This window comes from Mytilus californianus, unplaced genomic scaffold, assembly GCF_021869535.1.
Source record: "Mytilus californianus isolate M0D057914Y unplaced genomic scaffold, xbMytCali1.0.p SCAF_4, whole genome shotgun sequence".
In the NCBI taxonomy this organism is placed as follows: Eukaryota; Metazoa; Mollusca; class Bivalvia; order Mytilida; family Mytilidae; genus Mytilus; species Mytilus californianus.
In genome coordinates this window covers 43,414,454-43,423,587 of record NW_026262690.1, presented here as the reverse complement: position 1 = coordinate 43,423,587, position 9,134 = coordinate 43,414,454, and the positions used below count along the sequence as shown (strand labels likewise).

Here is a 9,134-nt window from a genome sequence, read left to right as displayed (position 1 = left end):
GTTCTTATGTTGTATTGTTACACCACTTTCCCAGGTTAGCGGAGGGTTGAGCATTATTTATGTGCCTGTCCAAAGTGAGGGGCCTGTGATTTAGTAGTTGTTGTTAGTTACTGTCTTTCATATTTGTTTTTCGTTCATTGTATTTAGCATCAATCAGAATGATGGTTTACTCTTTATTTATTGTTTCACATTTGTTCATGCCAATGCCATTTATAGCTAACTATACAGTATGGGTTGTGCTTAATGTTGAATGTCTTATGGTGTTTTACATCCTTGTCCTTTGGTCTCTGGTGGTTAGCTGTCTCATTGGCAATATCCTTATGTTTATAGTCCTAGAAGTAATGTTTGAAAGGTCTTTTAAAATATATAAAAAAAAAATTAAAAATTTGATATGTGATGGAAAACATTGCCACAAGAGGCAATGCTTAATTGCTACTAGTAATTTTTCCAGTTTTCTTCTCAGAAAATGCACTGATTGTTTTCCCCAGTATTAATTTTTTCAAAAATATCTTGACAAATCATAATGTCATATGTAGGTCATCAACAATGCAGTATATTTTACAATCAATTTTAGTCACAAAATATGCTGTATAAAGAGCCACAGATTAAAAAGTCTTAGCTTATGCAAAAGAGCAGGTTATTCTTATGTCATGTTTGCATCCAATTTTAATGGAAATTATTTGCAAAAACAAAAATATTTGTTTTTTAAGAGAGGTGTAACCTTTGTTTGAGCTTTAGGGGTTCAGAATGAATGAGTCTGTGTCCAGAGTAGACCTGTAATTTAAAATAAGATTGATAAAGCTAGAAATAGAAAGATATAACAATATTTATTAATAAAATTTAAATAACATATATAATATATATAAAGCTATCAAACAGTTGGATTTCATTTTTCTTTTGATAAAAAAATTAAATTCTTTAATATGAATTTATAGAAAATAAAATATAATTGGATTTCTGATTTCTTCTTACACTGATTAAAGCACCTACTTGAAAAGTGATATGACATCTACCGGGTATATAGTTTAACACAATACCATGTCAACTATGATATATATATTCATATTGTTAGATGTGCCACATTTTGAATATGAGGTTTACTGTAACTGGACTGACAATTTACACAGTAGACAGTTGATACATCTTATAATACATGATCAAGAAGAATGTGATAGTAAAAAAAAACAGTGAAATGTAAATCTACTAGTATTTTTCATCATGAATTTACATAAAATATACGGATGAACTGTACCTGTATTTTTCTCACTGAAATAGATGGATTAGTTATGTGAAAATTATTTAATGAATAACAGCAGGCAAATCTGTCAATCAAAGAATTATGTAAAATGGGTGTAAATGAATTTGATTTAGAATCTTGTATATAAAATTATCTAAATTTGCAGCACCACAAAATATATGATATATAGGAAACATGAAGTTGTCATTATATATATTTTGTAATACAATGTTTTTTTTCTATTTCTTTGAGTGATCAGCTACTGAGCCATCAAAACTACAAATTGTAAACACACTTTCACAAAATCCTTTTGCTTTACTTGGTAGCATCAGCTTCGTTTATGTACCATTATGAAAATATTCGAAAACTGAAATCCTTGTGCATATGCTGTAAATCCATGTCTTAACCATTTCCAGGATCTTCTTATTATTCTTCTTGTACGTTTTGCAACCTGAAAAAATATTAAGCATTGACTAAAACATGTTAAATTCTATCACCATTAAAGCTTACTATCATATGCAATAACTCAATGTATTTGTTTTGTACTTATCATTACTTAAAATGATGTTAGACATTCAAGAAATCAATCATCGAAATTAAATTTATAGTTTCTGCATTTCTAAATATTGGCTTCTGAGTGATACTTCACTGTTAGATTTTTTTGCAGGCATCAAATTTCTGTTACAAAAATAGCAAGAATAAATATCAGATCAATCTTAATTTATGAATTAAACATTTGTTAAGATAATGTTAAATGAAATAATATAATGAAACAAACAAAATTGTAAAAAGAGTTCCACACAAACGGCCAAACAGTTGTCAACAACTTTTACTTACATTGAATATACATGAAGATGAACATGCTTTCTTATAATTGGAATAATGTATATAATTTTAAATAGGAATAAAACTGTATATAATATTGAACAGAAACAAAACTGAATACATAATTGTACAGAAAACAAATGGTACAAAATTCTAAACAAACTGTGTACAATACTGAAAAGTACATTTATGCAGTGAATAGGAACTCGTAAACCAAACAAATATACAACATGCATTGGTTCCCAAATTTACTGCTAGAACACCAATCAATCACACTACATAACTGACTATCAAGGTTACCCCTAGTGAGTCAAGTACTGTTTACCAAGGTTACCACTAGTAAATCAAACAACATACAACATGCACTGGTAACCACTGGTTACCACTATTGAACCAAACAACATATGACATGTACTGGTTACCACTATTGAACCAAACAACATACGACATGTACTGGTTACCACTATTGAACCAAACAACATACGACATGTACTGGTTACCACTATTGAACCAAACAACATACGACATGTACTGGTTACCACTATTGACCCAAACAACATACGACATGTACTGGTTACCACTATTGAACCAAACAACATACGCAGACCTGCCAACTATCCCGATTTATGGGGTATATCCCCCATGAGAGGTGTTGACCTGAATTTTGAAATTCTTTATTATATAATGGAACACCTCAAAACAGGCATTTAAATGAGTTAAAAGGGTATTTAAGCACATGCATACTCATCCAAACAATATAGTGGTAGATTAAAAACATGTATGACAATATAAAAAGAGCATTAGGTCCTCTTCACTTAAAATCTCCCATGGAGATTTTGAAAAGTTGGCAGGTATGCTGCAACATGTACTGGTTACCACTAGTGAACCAAACAACATGCACTGGTTACCACTATTGAACCCAACAACATACACTGGTTACCATTATTGAACAAAACAACATGCATTGGTTACCACTATTGAACCAAACAACATGCACTGGTTACCACTATTGAACCAAACAACATGCACTGGTTACCACTAGTGAACCAAACAACAGGCACTGGTTACCATTATTGAACAAAACAACATGCACTGGTTACCACTAGTGAACCAAACAACAGGCACTGGTTACCACTATTGAACCAAACAACAGGCTCTGGTTACCACTAGTGAACCAAACAACATAAGACATGTACTGGTTACCACTAGTTAGGCATGGACCATTTGACTTTCGGGGGGGGGCCTGGGTTTTTGTGAAAAAAAATAATCTGGCCTCTTTTTTGACAAAAAAAAAATAATCTAGCCTATTCAGTTGCTAAAAAAATATTCTGGCTTCATCTTCAGCGAGTATGACATGTATGATGTATTTGATGAAAATATTCTTGCTTTGGATTGACTGAAAAAAATATTCTTGCTCGGTTTGCATGATAAAAAAAAATCTGCCTTGATATAAAAACCCAGCCCCCCCGAAAGTCAAATGGTTCATGCCTTAAGCAAACAACATTCAACATGCACTGGTTTTATTGTTACCTTATTTGTGTCTCTTTGGAAATTCCATATCTTTAGACATGAATATAGGAGTAGCATATCCATATATAAACGATTTTTTCAGATTATTAAGTACATTATAACCTGCAGTTTTCAAATGATACCAAATCTACAAAACATACCTTGTATTTTACCTGAGGTTATCATGTTGTAGTCTGTGTACCAAAGAACCAAGCTAATTCATATTTGGAAAGCCTACAAATTTTTGCTTTGGGTATTTTTGTTTTTAATGCAATAGTTAGAGGAATGCAACAAATATTTTGGCTCTAGTACTGAGAGTCATACTTTTTCTCGTTATCATATTATAAGACACCTGTCAATTGTTGAAGACTGTATCAAGAGACATATATCTATAAATCAGGTGGGATGACTCGTGTGAAGATGAAGATTTCTAATAACACTGTCTTGTCCACTGAGGCCAGAGACTTTTATATCTTTGTAACTATCCTTATGATTGATTGATTTTACCTTTCATTTAAAAGTAGAATTTCTTCTTTCTAGAATTTCTTACTTTTAGCTCAATTATGAGCCACAAGTACTTGGTTAGCAGATTAAAATTCTTTTAATGTTTTTCCAATTTTTATTTTAGCATTTCCTGTCTATAAGTATTTGTATTACATTTGTTCTTCGAGCAATGTGCAGAAAACTATCCATATCCGTATACTGAAAAATCCTGAAATAGAATTTTTCAGTTTCAATCTAATTAAAATTTAGTTCTCTGGTTTCATTATACTCGTATGTACGAGCACGCTAGTTAAAGTAGGTCTGAATTTTAATCAGATTGTTTCAGTATACGGATATACACATTGCTAGAAAACAAATAAATATTGATGCCAACGTTAAATGCGTTAACAATGTAATACAAATGGGGGGGGGGGGGGGGGAATTGAGACACATTAATTAACAAAATTTTAATCTGCTAACCGAGTCCCTGTGTTGTGAACTATTGCAATGCTTTCATGTCGATCTGGCCCTAAGTAATTGACCCGGCCGCCAAGTCGTTCCGGTAGAAGAGGATACGGCCAACATTTAAAGTCGATCCGGACCCTTTTTAAAATAATTACAAGGGATAAAAAAGATATATATATTAATGAACTTTATGAATGATAGCAAAGGCGGAAGACCAACAATTGTGCCTATGACGCATAGGGAAATATATTATTTTCACAAGGGAGACATTTATTCGATTTTTTCTAAAAATATATTAATTTTTTTTAATGTGAAATATGTATATTCAAATCAATTTATCACCTTAAATGAAAACGGATAAGTAAGCAGTATAAAGCATTTATGTTGATTACGATTTTATTAGAAGTTGTCAAGAATATTGTGTATGCATAATTATACTAAAAAACATATATAACAGAAAGTGAGTATAATAAGTCAACATTAATCAACAAGTTTTCATTTGACTTTGACCTAAACGTGGCATCGTTAACTACTAGTATTTGTATAAAGCTTTATATTTTAGGGGGTAGAAGACCTGGACTTTGCATGCCTTGTGTTACCAAGTGTATGTCTTTTATATGTCCATTGTCCTTGACTTCATCTTCATGGTTCAGTGACGGCTTAAAACGAGCAATAGGATAACTATATTTGGTAGATGTATTAAACCTTCAAAGGGCTACATGCCCGTCAGACTGTGTTCACCTGACCCGGCTCCAAGGTTAAGTTTTCTTGGTAAATTCTTTATCTCAGATACTATATGCAGTTGAGCAACTTCATTTGGTGTATGGATTGATTGTAAAGTGTACATATCCGTCTGGCAGGTTCTCATTTTCATGGCCCATTGGTCAATCTTAATTTCTCATGGTAAGTACGATCTTTTTCTTAGCTACTATTACTATAAGCATTAGGTTAACCATCTTTGGTGTGTGGAATGATTGCATGGTGTACATGTCTGTCTGGCAGGTTCATCTGACCATGACCTCATTTTCATGATTCAAAAGTCAACCTTATGTTTTTTCATGGTTAAATTCGTTTCTGAGATACTATAATCAATAGGACAACTATACGTAGTGTATGGAATGATTGCAAAGTGTACATGCTTGTCTGGAAGAGTTCATCTGACCTTGACCTTATTTTCATGCTTCATTGATCAGAGTTTAGTATTTTTGGTTAGAGCTGTTTCTCAGATACTATAGCAAAAAGTTAACAATAGTTGGTGTATGGAATGATTGTAAGGTGTACATGTCCGTCTGGCAGGGTTCAACTGACCTTTACCTTATTTACATGGATTATTGATAATGTTAATTTTAATATATAATATTTGTTGTATAACCTTTTTCTCTAAGACTTTCAACATAAATTAATTCATAAGTAAAGTAGGCGAGACATTTCAGCGTGATCATTCTTGTGATTTTTGACATTTGGATTGATCTTTAGGCAATGTGTTTTGTAACATTTTACCCTGTATGTGGTCCATCTATTTTCAAGTTGAACGGGTTTGGCCGTCCTCAGATGATTTTTTGATGTGTAAACTAAGCCATTTCCCCAAAAAGGTTGTGATGAACTGGTACAGGTTGGGACGGAGTTCCCCATAAGTGTTATAACAATCCAGTTGGGATATAATATTCCGGCAAATGGAATATATATTTTCAGTGCAAATTGAAAAAGAAAATATTAATTTTTAAGCAAAAATATTCAAAAGTGAATGGCTAAATAGCAGCTTTTGGTTTGGATCTAAAAGTTTCCCAGTGAATAATTTGCTAGAGTGATCCGACTGAAAAACTGCAATCTTAATTCAAATCTAATAAACAGTCGGGTTTCCAGAAAGTTTTTGACAAAAGTTGCTGCCCGTTTTATGTAATCAATTCGTGATGTTTTTTTCATAATATGTTTTTTGGACATAAAATTCATATCCCATTTTGGGATGTTTTATCCCAGACGAGTTATTTTAACCATATATATAGGTTTATACATCTATGTTGTAACCCATTTTGACGATTGCTCCAATCTAGTTCCATCCAGCAGTATCGCAAGTCCAACAGAGTACCTCTGATAGTATCTTATTTAAAAATCGATATATATATATGTTGTTTTTAGAGCTATCGAAAATTACATTGATCATAAATGGGGCGTTTTTGCTGGGTTTTTTTGTAGACTTAAAAACTTTAAACAGCAAACAAACAAAACAAAATTTGATCGAGCATTTATGAAATTAATAAACAGCTGTCAGCAACAAATTTAACAATACATGTAAAAAGATCGAAACAGTTAATATATTTTAAAAAGCGTCATGACAATGAGTTGGTGTCATGAGAAATGAACTTTTGCCTGAGATTCCTGATTCAATCAGTTCAATATGCCCTGGAATGATTCTGTTTTGTTTGTTCATCTCAGTGACATATGATTAGTGCCAGTGACACATGGCATTCGACGGAATAGTTTAAAGAATTGTACCTTCTTTGTTCCTTTGAGTTTGCTTGATTTATGTCTTATATCTTGGTGTATATCTTCAGCTTTATGAAATGTTATGTTTTCAATTTCTGCACTTTCTGCTGAAGATCTACTATCAACTGATTCGTCCGATTCTTCTAACTGTTGGTATCTTCTTTGAGAGAAACTGTCCACAAGCTCTTTTACTCCTTTTTTGGGGTTTGGCACACTGTGTCCGTTTTCAAATTTTCGTATAAGTATATTTTGGTTTGACTGAAAACTTGAGTTCAGACTTTTTTTCAATGAGGAATTTGGTTGCTTAATGTTTTGGTGTACATCTACCGCCTTGTGAAAGACACCGTTAGAATTTTCACTTTTTGACTGACTGGACGACAAATCATCTTCTAGGTCATTGAAAAACTCGTCAGAATCATCTAAATGCTGGTAACGTTTTTGAGAAAAAGTGTTCACAATTTCTTTCATTTCATTTGTAGGGTTTGGAATACTTCCATTTCTGTGGGACAGCGTCGGACTGTTTTTGACTGGCCTCGATATTTGTATTGAACAATCTGTATTATCCTTCTCAACATGAAATCTTGGCTTGGTGGCTGTTTCCTGATCGTTTTCAAACCCGTAGTCATCGTCAGACGAATCATCATCTTGAATTGTACTGTCGCGTACAGGGAAATCATTATGGTCCGACATCTGAGTATTTTTTTTCCATGTTATAACATTATTGTCTTGATCCAGAACACTTCTAGCTGTACCGTGATCATTTATTTCGTTCTCTTCACTGAACTTAGAATAACTCCTACCACGTAGTAAATTTGTCACCGAACTAAATGTTACTCCAGAGGACGCCTCCCTTAATTTCTTCCACATTTTGTTCTATTAATTTATTTATTCCAGTTTTACATGTTTATATATAGTAATACAAATCCAATGTTGATCAATTCATCGACGTAATCCGATTTTTCTTGTAATCTATAGATTTTGGATTAAATGTTTGTGTAATAATATGCGTCCTTGATTGCTATACTCGGGTAAAAATGCAATGCCATACACATAAACAGTGACAATACAGGTACAACTGTATACGTACATATTAAGTAGTCCATTTAACAGTATACCTGTAGGTCATATCCTACACACCTATTATTTATGTTTACATGTAGCGATTATAAACATACACATTGTTGATAAAAGAGATATGTAACCATTAAAAAGTCATATAACCACAGTTCTGGATTAAATTGATGTCGTGAATCAGTGTATTGATTCACAGCTGAACTACAGATGAAGTGATAATGAAAAATTCAAACTGATAATTATACTGATCAATAAAAGACTCTGAATAAAATAATAATTTATTATACAAAGAAAGCAGTACGTCGGTTCATGTTATTTCTAGCTTTTTTTCTTGAGAATCGGAAAACAGTGGGCGCAAATGCTGAATTGAGGCTATTTTCTGTCAGCCAATAAAAGTTATCAGACATACAGTACAATATGTCTGGGACTATTGTATAATAGTCCCAGAATATGTATTACAATATGTAATTTATATGTCTCTGAAGATACAAGATCAAGTAGTAAAAACTTTTATATACCAGGAATTAAAGGGTGTGAATCAACCACTTTCTTTTATAATGGAATAAAAGACTGAAATTCGTTACCAGACACGATTAAAAGTTGCTCCAAAAAATATAATTTTAAAGTGCAGGTGAACAAATTTTTGATGGATAAATTTAAATCCATCTTTAATAGTGAATTTGTTTTTTATTAATTATACTGGGGCTTTGACCATTTATCTGTGATAAATTCTAAATGATTTGTGCTTGTATTTTCTATGTGTCAACCCTTGGTGTAAACTGGAAGTCTCGTTATAAAAGGACCCCACTGGAAATAAGTTTTACTAACTTTTGTGGGTCATCCTAAGATATTAGGCTACAGTGTAAAATCTTTTCAAGTTAAACTTCACTCATTTTTAATCTAGTCTAATCATATTATCAAAATATCATGAAAATTTTCATAATTTTATTTTTTATTTTCTTAATTTAAAATTTTTAGTAAACATGTATATCATTTTAGTGTCTATAAACTATGTCTAGTGCTGTATCTATGTCTTTGTAATATTTTGTATCTGTCA

General features: G+C 32.2%; 1 protein-coding gene across 3 annotated transcripts; it reads right to left on the bottom strand.

The window, feature by feature from the left end:
* Positions 1–808: 808 nt before the first annotated feature.
* On the bottom strand, positions 809–8,258 carry LOC127698353 (uncharacterized). Of its 3 annotated transcripts, none has more exons than XM_052201766.1 (3): positions 7,013–8,257; positions 3,593–3,622; positions 809–1,688 (listed from the first exon to the last, which is right to left on the bottom strand). In XM_052201766.1, the coding sequence occupies exons 1-3, from the start codon at positions 7,868–7,870 to the stop codon at positions 1,566–1,568; spliced, it is 1,011 nt and encodes a 336-aa protein (XP_052057726.1). In that variant the 5' UTR covers positions 7,871–8,257; the 3' UTR covers positions 809–1,565. The 3 variants fall into 3 exon arrangements, with proteins under 3 accessions (XP_052057726.1, XP_052057728.1, XP_052057727.1); XM_052201767.1 differs by having other exon boundaries at positions 1,547–1,688; positions 3,593–3,719; positions 7,013–8,258; XM_052201768.1 differs by lacking the exon at positions 3,593–3,622 and having other exon boundaries at positions 7,013–8,252.
* Positions 8,259–9,134: the final 876 nt, after the last annotated feature.

Excerpts from the sequence above, each read along its gene's own strand:
- LOC127698353 (XM_052201766.1), bottom strand. The coding sequence starts at position 7,870 with ATGTGGAAGAAATTAAGGGAGGCGTCCTCTGGAGTAACATTTAGTTCG. Across the intron at positions 3,623-7,012 it reads AACTCAAAGGAACAAAGAAG|ATATGGAATTTCCAAAGAGA; the intron begins GTACAATTCTTT and ends TCATGTCTAAAG. Across the intron at positions 1,689-3,592 it reads TCCAAAGAGACACAAATAAG|GTTGCAAAACGTACAAGAAG; the intron begins GTAACAATAAAA and ends ATATTTTTTCAG.